This window comes from Muscardinus avellanarius, assembly GCF_963383645.1.
Source record: "Muscardinus avellanarius genome assembly, chromosome: 9".
NCBI lineage: Eukaryota > Metazoa > Chordata > Mammalia > Rodentia > Gliridae > Muscardinus > Muscardinus avellanarius.
Window position 1 is genome coordinate 78,404,004 of NC_137795.1, and position 16,267 is coordinate 78,420,270.

Consider the following 16,267-nt stretch of genomic DNA (forward strand, 5'->3'; position numbering starts at 1 on the left):
CTTGGGAAAAATAAAGTTTGGTCTTGTTTAAGCTCTAATTATTTGGGCTCTGTTGAAGTGACATATTCAATATTTTAAATGTTAGCATATTTAATCAATTTTAATTTATAAAAAACTTATGATAAGGTAGCTTGATATGTGTGGCCTTTCCCTTCCATACTGCTGATGATCTATTTAATGTCAAGTCCTTGTTAAGGGAAGATAACCTCTTCTTGCTCAAGTCACAATGCTTTATGATTCAGAGCTATGTCTCAGGATACAGGGAAAGGATAGCTGAATGACAAGGACAGAAATCCAAACAATTTGAAGGGTAGCCTGCCACAGAGAGGGCTGCTAGAGAAGGTATTAGTGTCAGAAAACAGGGTGGGTAGGGCTGACACACTTAAAAACATATAAATAAAAACATATAAATGTCCCAACAAAGGGACAGAGATGGATACCTCCACTTGGTCCTGTCAACTTACCAGCCTGAGGTAGTTCTGTAGCATCTGAAGAGGGATCATGGATGCATAAGTCACACTACTGAGGCAGCCTTCTTGGGGACCTAGAAGGAATAAATACAAAGAAGGAAATTTGCTCTTCCTTCTTAAGTAAAGATGATTAAAACACAACCAAACCTATCATTAAAGAAAACAGCCGGGCATGGTGGCACACGCTTATAATCCCCGTGCTTGGGAGGCAGAGACGGGAGGATCGCGTGCCAGCCGCACGTGCTGGCTTAGGAGAGCCTGTTTCCAAATAAAAATGTAAAAATAGGTCTGGAGTGTAGCCCAGAGGTAGAAGGGCTTCCAGGAACCCCAGTACCACCAAAAAAAAAAAAAAAAAAAAAAAAAAAAGAAAAGAAAAGGAAACAGTATGTTTGTGGACTTCTGTAGGCAGAGCTAATGCTTGGCCAAGAAGCACCAGTGTGCCATTGCTAATGTGAAAGTGCCTTCACACTCTGTTCTGGCTGGTTAAACTGCACTGCCTTGGCCTTCCAACAGCTCCCAGCTGCCCCTTTCCTCCCCCCAAAGCAGCCGATCCACATCCCAGCAATCAGTCATGGCCAGAGCCTGGGAGACCAGCTGCAGCTGAGATCTGTTGATTGCTGGCTTTGATGTTTTATTGTTTGTAAGCAAATGCCATCATCAATAATCCCATTTCCAGAGTCCTCTAGCCTTGGCCAATAGCAATGTACAGGTGTGGAGGTCTCCCTTCTGGTCCTCCCACACCACCCCAAGTTATGCCACTCTCTTTTATTTTGTGGTACTGGGGGTTGAACTCAAGGGCATTCTACCTCTGAGCTACATCCCCAGCCTGAGTTTTTATTCTTTAATTTGAAACAGGGTCTCACTAATTACAGACGGCCTCACTAAGTAGCTGAGGCTGGCCATGAACCCGGATCCTCCTGTCTCAGCCTTCCAAGTACTGGGATTACAAGTGTGGACTTATATTCTCTTGATATATTGTTTGAGCCTAAAGGGTTGCCTGTCTGTCTGTCTGTCTGTCTGTCTGTCTGTCTGTCTGTTTCTCTCTCTCTCTAAATATATATATAATCTCCCTCCCTCTTTGAGTACAATTTAAACAAGAAATTAAGACTTTATTAGTTGAGGCAAATATTTCAGATTCAAACCCACTTACTGAAAATCCACAAGGAAATTAGAGCCTTTCAGACTCCAAGGCTGAGTATTCCTACTCTGTCTAGTGCAGCATAACATTAGGCATGCAAATCAATCTCTCTGAGCCTCAATTTTGTGTATAAAATGGGGTATACATAAATACTTATCTCATTGAGTTGTTATGAGGCTCACGCATAGTAGGTTCTTATTCAACACTGCTTTGTACCATAATAATAATCATATGAGGTATACTTTACACTTGACAGTAACAAAAGATATTTCTCTTATAATAGAGTCTGGTCACTCTGCTGCGACTGTCAATGTGGCCTCTACATTATTTCTCAGGAGGGATGCAATGAATGCAATGAGAATGGCAAGAGTCAATCGTCAGGGCAGACACCCCCTTAGGTGTCAGACATGGCTTTTAATTATTTCCCTTAATCAAATATTAAAAAAACAAATTACTGAACAGAGTCACACACGTGAATGGCTAGAGGTCTCAGGACAAACACATGTAGACTGAAGAACTTAGACAGTGAGCCAGTCAGGAAGCAAACGCTCTTGAAACACCTACCACCTCGGGATGGAAGATGTTACCTGACAAATGCACAGTGACCTGCTCAGTCTTGCTCTTCCTCAGCAAGTCCCACGGAGACTGGGAGAAGCTCTGACCTGCTGACCATGGCATAGTTCCTAATTCAAACAAATGAAATAAAAGGTCGAGTTCAGCTTAAAAGTAATGTTTTCCTAACAGTAATCATGTGCTGTCCTCTGTGAGAACTTTAGGAATCCAGAGCTTATGTTGTCAAAGGCACATTCAGAACACATAAAGGGTCACACATGGGGTTAACTCCCTGGGGGGAGTTAAACTTTTGGAGGTCAAAGGGAATACGTTCAGTATGCAGACTTCTTAAAAGCCGTCCTGAGGAGGGATTAGGAGAGCTATCTAGACAGCAAAAATAGACCCGACAGTTCTAGAGTTAAGTTGTCAAGCACAAAGCTACTCATAATCTAAAAATATTTCACAGTTCTTTCAATAGCTAGCACAAAATCTAAGCATTCTGGGGTGAGATATCAGATCTTTTATGATTTGTCCCTGCATCCCTTTCCAAATTTTAGATTCCAAAAATAAAAGGGGGGCAGAGGGAGAGAGAATTTCAGATACTCAGAATAAGGCAAGGTCTTTTTGCGGTCTTCGCTCATTCAAGCTCTGAAGGGGACCCTCTCAACATGTGTTTTTCAAGGAAGGGATTAGTAATAAATATTTGCTTTTTATCTATTCTCTCCACAGATCGATTCCTTCAAATATATCTTCTCAACATACTTATGCATACCCTTAAAAATAATTCTTTTTAACTGTTGGCATAAACTCCTTTAATCTAACATATGTATGAATCCTTCAAAATCACTCACATGCCTACAATGATGACAATATTATATTATAAATTATCAGCCAGGTATGGTGGTGCATGCTTGTAACCTCAGTACTTGGGAGGCTGAGAGGAGGATCATCACAGGTTAGTGGACAGCCTCAGCTAAGTGCCACACCTCTGTGACAAGCTGAATACTGGAGGACTTAGGCCTTAACATGCACTGCTCACAAGGTATCTGATGGCAGGGAACATCAATTTGCCTTCATAAATTTTCAGATTAGCTGGATGAGAAGTGACAGAGGACCATTTCCTTCAAAATACAATTGTGCTGACTTCATGTATCAGATTCCTAGGCAGAATCATCCTTTGAGAGTAATCTGTGGACAATATGTTTTCCTGAGAGTCCTCTATGACTCATTTTCTAAATGTAATTTTAATTATATAATAACAATTATATAATAACAACAGTTTAATGATCATGCCAAAGACCCATAAAATCAAGTTGTCATAAAAATGCTCTCTAAAACCTAGCAATAATATTTATTTTGAAGGCAATTTGGCATATATGAGTACAGAGAAAAATATACTATCTGCTACAATAAAAATAATATATTTTATGATGTAACATTAATAGAAATATAAAATCTGTCCTTCGCTCACCCTTGACCATTCTTTTCTAACATGGAAAACAATGACTATAATCTGAATGCTGATGGTTTTGCTAGTTAGCTATGTGACTTTAGGCAGATCCTTCTATACCCAGCTAGCTGTACAGCCAGGCTGTTGTCAAGCCCACTTAATAAAACACCTGAACAGTCCTTGCATTGGAGGTCTTAGTTTTCCTGGTCCAAGACAGCAAAAATTAACTCACTGGCAAGAAAAACCTAACTTCTAAGTTCTTTGGAACTGTTTTGGGGTATCTGTCAAATAGAAATAATCAGTTAAAACTGACTCATCCCATGGAGGAGTTCTGAATATATCTTCATGAAAGCACTTCCAACTCTGGACTTCATCAGGATACTGACCCTGGGCGAGGTATTAGTGCACTACAGTAGCCTTGGCACAGCCAGAGAACAACAGTGGGGCTGTGTTCAGAATATGTGCATTAGTAAGTAGCTGCAGTATAGTAGGTTTATTGCTTTTATCTAGAATTTTTTAATTTTATTTAGAGAAAATATTTAATGATTTGGATTGATGAGGAATAACCTGTTATTAAATACCTAAAAAGAAATATCCTATAAAATAAAAACTATTATACCCACTAAAGGACAGAGGTTTACAAATTATTGGAACTAGGAATGCTTGTAGGCTTATTTTGATTACTAGACAATCATGTTTTAATTAGCATATTCATAACTTTGCAAGTAAATTTTTGCTTCTAAATTGATAGGAACAGCATGCCTTCCTAATGAGTTGATATGTGAACCCATTTCTCTTATTTATATGTTTCATATATTTTTTCTTTCTTTTTTATGTCACTTCTCTACTTTATTTTTTAATTTTTTATTGATGCATTATATTCAAACATCATATTGGGGTAAAAAACTTGTGTGTACAAACATGTACACATCGCTGATTTATCTAGAATTTAAGTGCAATCACAAAGCCTCATGGTGTTCTTTGCTCTCAAGCACTATTTGAGGCATTATAAGCACGATTATATTAACAGGCTACATCATGAAATAACTAAATTGTGACTACTCAAGGTTTTCAGCACCAGCAGCTGCCACAAGCAAGCTTTGAATGTGCTTAATCAACAAATGGAGTATCAGGTTATGATGCCCAGAAACATAAATAAACCCAGATATTTAACTTTCTCTCTCTCGTGGGTCTGCGGATACCTAGCTTGATGGATCGTACGCTGCCTGCACCGAGGCCGATGTTGGAGTCAGCGGGGTTATTAAATGTCGTGTCTTCCAGACTGCACCATCCATCTGAAGAGATTGCTTGGAAATGACTTGTCAGAGCTTGACTCACTGCCTTTGAAAAATCGTCCCAGGATGTCTGTTTGCGGATATTTAAAGTACATATTGTGTTTTCACATTCAAACTCATCGGAACTATAGCTGCCTGGTTGAATCTCACCCAAGGAAATCCTTAAGGGTATTTTAAGAGCATCTGTTAAAAGAATAAAAGAATTAGAGGTTGAAAAAAATCTTGATGGAAATAAAACCAGCAGAGCTGTTATATAAAATAAGCAGATATGGACATTTTAAAAATAAATCATAGGATAGCTATGTTGTTTCTTCAAATAACATTAAATTGAATGTTCTTATACTGAAGTCAACTTTAGTTCTCCCAATCTCTTTTTAGTGTCTTTGGAAGCATACTGTATGAATTATTTAACTTCCTTTGTATCTTTACATTTCCATACTCCATAGACTCTTTTCAGAAAGATTCTCAAACTATTAAAAAAAATGTGGATGTGGAGAAAAATACACCAAGAGCTGTGCACAGGTATGTTTCTATCACATTAAACCTCACTGTGCTGTATAATTTCAGTGCACTAATAAAATAATTTTTTAAGAAATCTGAGAAGACAAGAGCCCTCGCTTGGCTCTGAATTTTCTATATTCTCCTTTTCTTTGTGGATACTGTCATGGAGAAGTCAAGTTATATTTGTGTAGTCAGTAAGCTCAGGAAGATGGCTTCAGAGTCATACAGACCTTGGTCTGAGCCTCAGGGTCAGCCTTTTGCTAGCTGTGTGTACTTAATAAATAGCCCTGCTCTCTCTCTATATACCTCAATTTCTTCTATAAAATGAAGAGAACATACACCAACTTGCTATGAAGGATAAATGAACTTATGTTTGTACTGGATTCAACACAGTTGTAAATACTAGTATTTGATAAATGGCAAGCGACGCAGTAGGAGTTTTTTAATGATCTTTTCAATCTCTCTGTGACATCAACTGAGGCTCCACTGCTGTGGGTGCCACCCCCACACACTTCTGTTCTCATGAGCTGAATTATATGTTTGCTAAGAGTCATTTGCATTTGTTCCCAAATTGTCTGTGTCTGTTAAACTCATTACTGAAATTGATGAATTTAATATTCCATAACTGATGAAATATGAGTTACTGTTATTATGAAAACTAAGTTCAATACTTTAGAGACACTTAATGGAGTTGCTAAATATTGTCATTTAATGAGGTATAAATGAGACAACTCTATAAAATTTGAAAAAAATAAGCTCTGGACAGAAACTGTCTTAGTTTACTTCACAAATGTGTTTAAAAACTCAAACACTGTAAACCATAAAAGATACATTAAAGGTATATTTTATTCAGACAAGAATATTTGAAACTTCAGTTAGAAGAATGACACTAAAGTGAGGACTATGTAACACACTTGGTGAAAAAATTACTTTGCATTAATATTAAAAATGTTTTAAAGTGTATATATTTTTATGATCCTTTTCTTAAATTGATGTTTTCTATGAACTGACCAGCTATTAGGTTATTTTATTTTTCAATTGTCAATATAATTGTGTGTGTGTGTGTGTGTGTGTGTGTGTGTGTGTGTTGTGTATGTTTATGGTACTGGGAACTGAACCCAGTGGCATTATATTTTTGAGGTAGACCACCAGTCCTATGTTTTATTTGGAAATAGGGTCTCATTAAGTTGCTGAGAGCCTCACTAAACTAAGTTGCTAACGTTGGCTTTGACCCTGTGATTCTTTTGTCTTGGCCTCTCAAGTACTGAGATTACAGGCATGTGCTACCATACCTGGCTCAATAACTTTTCTTATGAATAGGATTTGACATAAATGTCCTCTCTCTGCTCTGCGACAGACTCCTAATGTATTCTCTCCTTTGTCTTCAGTTGCCTTTGACTTGAATGGTCTTCCTTTGCTATTTTTTTTTTCAATTTTCCCAGGCTTCTTAATGACAGAGTTTTTCAGAAATCTTTTTATTTTTCCTATGTTCACTCCCTATTTTGACTTGGCTCTAGAGCATCCCCCACAAGCTCATGTGTTGAAGGCTTGTTTCCTTCTGAAGTTGTTTTCTCAGGTATTTTATCACAGCAATGAAAAGCTAACACATTCCCTCAGTAATTTCATCTAGTTTCGCGACTTAAAATATTGCTAGACTACAGACTCTCAAACACATGTAGCTAACCAACACTCATCTCTAGAACTCCTGCTGACTTGACACAGATGGCCTAAAAGAGCCATACAACTAAAACTAAGTGCTTGATCTTTATTAGCAAAACCTACTTTACTCCTGACTGCCTCCCCCTTGACAATGGATGGCAAGACTGTCCTGCCAACTGCTGAGGCTGAACACTTTGGGATGACCCACGAATTCCTTCTCTCTCACACTTCGCATGCCATCCCTTAGGATGTTCTGCCCACTTGATATGCCACATCTTCAGAACCCAAGTACTACTCATTGGTTCATCTGTTCCAGTCCTAAGCTGAGCCACTAGTACTGTCCCTCACCTGGAATACTACAGCCATCCCTGATTGTACCCACGATTTATATAGTCCATTCTCAACAAAGTAGCAGGTGATAAAATATACATTAAATCTGACATGCCTATGGCTACCATAAGTCCATATAAAGGTCTATAAATTCCAATAAGATTAGGCCTCTATTGTATCCTGCACCTACTCTGACTTGTTTTCTTACTTATCTTCCCCCATTACCTCTCACCCTTCTTGCAGTTCTTCTGACACACCTGGTGCTCCCGATCGTAGACCTCTGTCCCACAATATGTTCCTCCTAGAAAGCTCCACTTGAGATCTCCACATGGCCTCCCTCCTAATTGCCATCAAGTCTTTGCTTAAATAGCTTACCAAAAAGGATACCTTGATGACCTTTTTGAAAACTAAAACCCAGAGCAAGGCATGGTGATGTGGGCCTAAAATCCCAGTACTTAGGAGGCTGAGGTGGGAGGATGTAAGGTTTGAAGCCAGTCTCAGCAACTTAGTAAGATTTTCAAAATAAAAAGCAACGGGAAGGTGTAACGTGGAGGTAGAATGTTCCTGGGTCCAGTCTCTGGTACCCAAAACAAAACAAACAAAAATAAAGCCCCACTTCAAACCAATCCCCCTTAAGTGTTCTTCGTGGTATACTTTACCATGTCATGATACCATATAATAAATTATTTCTTATGTTTCCTATTCATTTTCTGTTTCTTAAATGTTAGAATATGACCTTCATGATGATAACAATTTTAAAAACTCTGACTTTTCCCATGTGGCTAGGACAGTGACTGGAACTGAAGGCGATCCATAATTCTTTGTTGAATGAATGAATAAAAGGGCAGAATTCTGCAAGCATTTTTCTCACTGCCTCTCCATATTATTCTTTGCTTAAAATAACCAGCCTCTGCCTATAAAGCTGCATGATACTTGGCTCCTTGTTAGTAACAACTTCCTATTTTGCCAAACGCAACTGACTTTCCTTTAATGCTTAAAGCCTAGGAATTTTAATAATGCTGAATTACCTTTTCCTCTCAGAAGCAGTCTACCTTGGGCTTCTGAGAATAGCCAGAAACCAGACATTTTCATCTCTAACCTTCTCAGTCTTTTTGAGTCATTTCCCCCATTCAGCCTTTAAAATTGGGGATCCTCTGGGCTTGGTCTTGTATCTCCTCTTTTCCTCAGTCTGCACACTGGTCCGGTCTAACAGCACATCAATACCGCGATAACCATGACTCTCTTCTCCAGCCCCATCCCACTAGCTAGTTCAGATCTTTGTTCTCTTCAACTTGGCCATGATCCTTCTTCCCCTACAACATCCTACATCAAGATTCTTTCTAATTACTAATGTCTTGCTTGCAATTGTTCAAGTATTCTTCGTATCTATAGCATTAAGTCAAGAGAAGTACAAGGCATTTTACGACCACACTCATCTCTGTCTTCTCCTCAATGAAATACCTAGAGCCTGCAAGGCTCCATGTTCCCCACTACCTCCAGAAGGGCAGCTGGTTCACCTGGGATGGTCTGAGTCCTTTTCTTGGTCTAGCTCTTAAATTCACACATTAATCCTCCACTTGGAAGCTCTTACTGTCCCCAAGTGCATCTTTTTACACTTCGCTTCATTTAAAGGTACACATAACAACTACAAGATGAAGTTGCATATTTAAATTTTTACACAGATGGTTTTATGTCATGTATCCTTTTATAACTTACTTCACATGGTCTTATTTTACATTCCCGTTTATAATATACTTCTTCACTCTATGCTTTTAATGCATCTATGGTGATTTCTATAGATAAAATTATATTTAAGTGCTATTTGTTAACTTCACAATGTGAATTTTCTACATTTTTATGTTAGTCATTCTTCAACAGATGTCCAGTTAGAATGCTTTCAATTTTCCATTACACACACTCTTTTAACAAAATCTTTCCCTTCTAGCATACCTGTGCAAGAATGCCTTTAGCTTATATACTATGGCAAAGAATAGAAAGCATTTGTTGAAGAGATGGAGATAAATGGCTTTTGGGTGGCTTTTTGACATATTCCGCTCTTCTGTGCTTACTCTATCTAGTTCATTTGCAATTCACAGATTCTATTGCTGACCTTATGAAAGTAATCTTCTAATCTAAATGCTCATTCGGTCTTCCTTCTTTCAGATTGTTAAGATCTCAAAAATTGGACTTTGATGAATTATCCTTGTTTTCCCCTTCTCTCACAGGCAAATGAGTAACTATTACCCTTATTAATAGATGAGCAAACTGAGTTTAGGGTAGGCTAAGGGCACTTTTCCTGCCATATACTAACCTCTCAGGAGGATACTATAATGACCTATTAATCCCACTTAAGTGACAATCTAGTGTCCAGTGTTCTGCCAGCATGTGTGAGATAGAAAAGCTTGAGTCTTCTGCATCAGTCTTATTTCTTGAATTCCTCTTTAATCCTCACTTTTAGGCATGTCCTTTCCTCTCCTCATTATATATCATTTCCTTACCTACTACTCTAGTCTATCAGTGATGTTTAAACATCCCCAATACTTGATCCATATACTCCACACCTTGATCTGTCCCTCACAGAGCTGCCTACATGATTCTAAAACACCATCTGAATTGTATGCACTATTAAGAATCTTATTATCCCTTCTTTGCCTGTCATATGAACTTAAAACTACTGAAACCAGCATTACACTGCTTATACAAACATGGCTGGCTGTCCCACCCTTCCAATTCTCTTCTTCTAATGACCTTGCACTTCAGCCAGGCCAATATAGTTTTTATCTTTCCTATTCACCATGCCATAGTGATCTATATTTGTTGCTTAGATGTTTTAATGTTTAGTAGCAAAAGTATAATTTAAATAAATAATAGAAAATTTGTGGCCCAATGGGAAAAGGTTAGGTTCTATTTATGTATACAAAAACTAAAGTGTTATAAGAACTATCACTATTTTATCTTAGAAATATGTTTTAAAAGATATTGCTTCAGCTGATAAAGCTGAATTTTAGTGATAAAGATTTTTATAACTCATATTTAAAGAGAGTTTCTATAATTTTTATCTCTCTTTAAGAATGTATTTTTATAGTTTACATGTTCATGATAAAAGAAGACAAATACCATTGGGAATGGAAGACAAATATATGTACAAGATTGAAGGTGAAAACATCATTTTAATTTTAAAAATTCTGCTTATCCTAAATTTGAGTTACAGAATCATCTGGATGAATGGATGGATTGGGAAATAACTTTAAGTCATATGATTTTGTATGACCCACCATTCAATATTTATAAGCCCATAAGTGAACTTATCATAAAGTGTGCTGAGGAGCATATAGTATTAGTACTGAAAGGGACCAACAACCACCAGTGGATATGCAGGCAGCCAGGCATCAGGACAGGAACCACTTGCCTAGCTCACAGGACAAGCTGTTATAGACTACCCGCCTGGGATTTCTCATACCCTGCAGCCTAATGTCTAAAAAAAACAATCTAACTGAGAAGAAAAAGGGCAACCATTGTTTGGATGTTCTCCTAGGTCTGTCAGTAAAATATAAAAAAGACCTAGCATTATTTGCAAGATCTAGGATCACAACATGTAGTTGTACAAAAAGCCATTCTACATGGAAAAAATTGCTGCATTTATAATCAATAAATTATTTTTGTATTAGCAAGGGCTCAAAAGAAGATGAAGATAAGAAAATTGTACTTCACTAGTGTATTTCCCATTACCCCCGAGGCCCCAGTGGCATAGGGGCAGGAGGAGCAGAAAGCTCTAAATGTCACTCACTCAGATTCTCCAGCAAATGCTTGCAGTCATCTGTGGCAACATCGTGCACAGTTCGGTTGCACTTGTCTCTCTTTTCTGGTTCAAGCCCTCTGTGCCTGCACAAGATTTCTAGGCAGTTCTGCAACGACAAGAACTCTATTACCTACAGGTCCAAATGAGTTAACTTGAATGCAAAACCTATGAAAAAAGTTAGCTGCCTATGGAAAACCAATCAAGAAATCAGAGATAAAATCTTACTTCAATTCCAGCCACACAAATATACAGATTGATTTTAGGTTAACCTACCAAATTTCCAGAAATGCAAAGCAAAAAGTTCTCCATTTATGAATTTTTCTTTCTTCTCTTTTTTTTAAAAATCTGTGTTTCTGAGGAGCAAACCTAGGGCCTTCTGACTACAGGGCAAGAAGTCCCCAGTTACATTATCAACCCAAAGATTCCTTCATTTAGATGTAAATCACTGCTCTCAGAAGAGACTCTTAGGTTTGAAGAAAAAGACTATCTTACTAATCATTCAGTTTACAGAGTAAAACTAAGAATAAAATTGAGTTCAGAAGATGGCCTCCTTTCATGGTCACTTGGTGATATAAAGCAAAAAGACTTGCAGCAATCTCATGCTCCTTGTTGGCTCTTCAAGACTACACATTGCTTCCTGGTAAGGTAAGTTCTAGGCTCCAATTTTAACAGTTCTCTCCCGGAGTCCTCATGAGTACATGTGTATTTGAGATCTTATGCTGCCATATATGTGAAATACACACACACACACACACACACACACACACACGTAAAATTTACATATATATATATGTAAATTTTTTTGGCAGTACTGGGGATGGAACCCAGAAGCATTCTACCTCTGAGCTGCACCCCCAGTCCTATTTTTTTTTAATTCTTTATTTTGAAACCGGGTCTCACTGAGTTGCAAAGGGCCTCACTAAGTAGCTGAGGCTGTCCGCGAACTGTCATCCTCCTGTCTCAGCCTCCCAAATGCTGGGATTACAAGCGTGCACCACCACGCCCGGCTTATTTTTTTTATTTAAAAAAATATGAACACCATGTTGATCAAGTTTTTAAAAAAACATAATTCCCATAGATATTAAAGTTACATTCCCTCTCTTTCATCTTTTTGTTTCAGTAGGTAGTTTGCTTAAGGAAATATCCATTCCAAAAATGGTAGTAACTACAAATGGAAAATTCTTAGTCCTCTCTAATTTTTTTCAAATACAAAATAACAGACAATACATACATAATATTAGATAATACAAAGCAATTACAATATATACATATATTGTCTAATAAGCACAGCAGATATAACATCAGGATATTTACCAAGGAACTCTACTGTGTCAACTTTTACGACTTCATAATCACACACACACACACACACACACACACACACACACACACACACACGTGCATGCATGGGAGTTACATTTTAGACAACAGGGTAAACCAAGCAGTCTACAAGGCCTTTTCTAATCTGTCTGAACCCTCTTTTATATGTTAAGAAAAATATTTTTTTTCCTTTCCAATACGAAGTATTTTTTTGTAGTATAAAATCCACATAGAAGGGTACATAAGTTTACAGTTTAAAGATGATCACAAACTGAACAAACTCGTGGAAAGACTACTTTGCTCCCCTTTAAGATCCATCTGAGCCTCTCACCCCACAGCTCCCCACAACTAATATTCTGATTTCTAATTTTCTAATACTGGGACTGAGTTAGCCTATTTCTGAACTCTACATAAATGGAATCATACTGCAGTATACTTTTATATTTGGCTCTTTTCACTCCACAAAACGTCTCTAAGATTCATCCATGAGTTAGGGGTAGTCATAACTCATCTAGTCTTTAAGAAATATTACTGTGTAATATTCCATTACACGAATATGCCATAACTTGCTTATCCATTCTCCTGAGACTGGCCACTTGAGTTCTACTGTGAACATTCCAGTAATCCCTGTGAGGCACACACGCTTTGTATGTGTCCTGGACTGCGGGGGCATGAGTCATGACTCTGCTCTCTTTCTGTATACTGCAAGAACTCTTGAAAGTGGCTGTACCAATTCCCACTCCCATGAGGAGTAGTGCAACTTGCAGTTGTTCCATTACCCCCAAATATTAGCCCCAAAGCATAAGTATAGGAAATCCTTAAGGATCCCCAAGGAGCAGGAAGAAAAACAAAGAGTAAGCTGAAATCACTAGTGAAGTGAATCTGTACTATAGCCAGTGCTGCTCTAAGGGACTGATACAGAGATCCTTTTGGGACCCAAAAAGGATGGGAGACTAGGCTCTAGCACCTTCAAAACAGGAGTGTTCAACCAGGGGGCTCATAAGTAAAGAAAATCTGTCTGCTTGCAAAGGAGACCCACTAGGACATTTGTTTCTTACTTCCTGTTCCTGCTCAGGTGGAGGACCTCTAAAACTTGTCCTTAAAGTCCTTCATGCGTCTATGGTTCAGATTTTTTAAAAAACCACTAAAATAAATTAACTAAAAACAAAAGTCAAATACATAAATGGCAGTTTAAGCAGGCTGTTGTTACTAATTTGTACAAACGCAGTAAATAAATAAAAGAGTTACTGAGAAACTCAGATAATGTTGATTGTGATGTCAACTCTAAAAGGCAAAAGTAGAATGCAACCAGAACTAAACTTTGCTAATTCTCAAGACAAAAAGAGAAAATAAAAAAAACCACATTCATTGCCCAAGTATTCAAAAGAGGGTAATAGCCAAAGCAGCCCAGGATACTAATCCTACAAATAGAAATGGTCATACCCATAGCCATTGGCAAATCTTTTGACATTTCTCTGCATTATCTGTGTTTCAAATATCTGTATCTCATAGCGTGTTACATGACTTACATGAAAGGTGCATACAACGCTTTATATTCTTGGCATGTACTAAACTCCCAGTACTTATTTTAATCAACATCACCATCACCAATTAGAAAACAGCACCAAAAAAACCAAAAAGTTAGTTTATGAGGTTCAAAGCGCATAACAAATGTCGCTAAGCTAATCTTAAAATAATTCTAAGTGGTGGTACCTCAAACGACAAACAGAGATGATAAAAAGTTTGCAAATGCAAGTTTGCAATTATCCTTAACTTAAATGTTTTGACCTCTGAACTTCAGAATGGTTGCTTCTAATTTTTATTACACTCAGGTAGGGCAGAGGGCAATAATACAAGCAGAGTCTCTCTCTCTCTCTCTCTCTCTCTCTCTCTCTCTCTCTCTCTCTCTCTCTGTTTTTTTGTTTTTTTTTTTTGTTTTTTTTTTTTTTTGCGGGTCTTGGGATGGAACCCAGGGGCATTCAACCTCCGAGCTACACCCCTGCCCTATTTTTTATTCTTTATTTTGAAACAAGGTCTCACTAAGTAGCTGAGGCTATCCACAAACTGTGTTCCTCCATTCTCAGCCTCCTGAATGCTAGGATTACAAGCCTGTGCCCAGGAAGTGATGTGTATCCAAACACTGCAACATGGGTACATTCTACAATTTTATGCTGACTCCATGCAGAAGGACCCAACTGATAATTAAAAACAACAGTATAAACTGAGCACAGTGGCACTGACTGTAATTCCAGTACACGGGAGACTGAGATGACTGCAGGGTTGCAGACAGCCTCAGCAATTTAGGGAGACCCTCAACTACTGAGTGATATCCCCCCCCCCTCTGTAGTACTGGGGATGGAATCCAGGGGCATTCTACCTTCGAGCTACATTCCTAGCCCTATTTTTTAGTCTTTTTATTTTTTGAAACAGGGTCTCACTGAGTTGCAAAGGGCCTCATACAGTAGCTGAGACTCTGTGAACCAGGATCCTCTGGTCTCAGCTTCCAGAATGCTGGGATTACAAGCATGCCACACCACTCCCGGCAACATAGTGATATTCTGTTTCAAAATAAAAAAGACTGGTTGTGAAGCTCAGAAGCAGAATGCTCCTGTGGTCAAGTCTCTGTACCCCAGAGAAGGGGGAACAGCAATGATTTGAATGCATGCTAAATTTTTAGCATAGTTCTGACACTGTGCAAATACAATCAAACATGACTTTACAAAGGGAATATATTTGGAGAAGAGTGTTGTGAGGTGATTTCATGTTGTGCATACATCATAGGATGTACTTCCACAAACTAATATATTAGACTATAACATCACTTAGCAATGTAATCTTGTGGAACCATCATAAATGTGATCTGTGAGTGACTGGTGTCTGGCTGATTTAGTGATTACTTAACCCTCACAACTTCATGAATCACGTACTAAGCACTTCTTCATCAGCCACTGTGTTAAGGGTAGGGGTCCTGATGAGGAATAAGACTGTTGTTCCATGTCTCATGGAGGAACATAAAGTGTCATAAGAATGAGACATGGGGAAAATAATGCACAGGAAAGGGGAGTGTTAGTTAGCTAGCCATTACTGTAACAAATACCCAAGATCATCAACTTAAAAAGAAGAAATGTTTGTTTTGGCTCAGAATTTTGGTCCATGGTCAGTTGGTGCTGCTCCTTTTCGGCCTGTGGTGAGGCAGCATACCATGGTGGGGAAACAAAAAGCAGGAGAGGAAAGGCCAGGGCCATCACCCCTTCAAAGGCACATCCCCAAGTGACCGGAAGCCTTCCAAGTAGGCCCTGAACCATGAGATGGGGACTGAGCCTTTGACATATGGGCCTTCGCGGCTTGCCATGGAGAGGAAACTATGGATGTAGAAGAGATGTAGAAACTTTGGAAGTAGAAGAGCACTTCTGCTTTATGGAGGCATTAGAGCAGGAAGGATAGAGGAAAGTAGCTCTGCTCTTTCATGCTGGGTAGGACTGAAAAGAGACAAATGCTGTGATATCAGTCACTAGAAATGTATTCCCAGGGGCCTAAATTGGGCAAGATATTCTACCCAGTAAGTTTGAGCTCTAGTGCTATTAATTAAGATACAGTACAGGTAACATAGACTTTAAAAAGTAATGGCTTGCCAGACACGGTGCCTCACGCTTGTAATCCCAGTGCTTGGGACGCTGAGACAGGAGGATCGCACAGGTTCAAAGCCAGCCTCAGCTACTTAGTGAGATCCTGTTTCCAAATAAAATATAAAAA

At 38.4% G+C, this 16,267-nt stretch overlaps 1 protein-coding gene across 1 annotated transcript in view; it reads right to left on the minus strand.

Moving 5' to 3' along the window:
• CTTNBP2 (cortactin binding protein 2) overlaps positions 1–16,267 on the minus strand; it is a gene marked incomplete at both ends in the record, with an annotated part of 163,792 nt that overhangs the window by 43,979 nt on the left and 103,546 nt on the right. The window contains 4 exons of the mRNA XM_080701723.1: positions 465–544; positions 2,196–2,291; positions 4,813–5,088; positions 11,183–11,300. Coding sequence (XP_080557849.1) covers positions 465–544; positions 2,196–2,291; positions 4,813–5,088; positions 11,183–11,300 — 570 coding nt within the window. The remainder of the gene's footprint in view (positions 1–464; positions 545–2,195; positions 2,292–4,812; positions 5,089–11,182; positions 11,301–16,267) is intronic.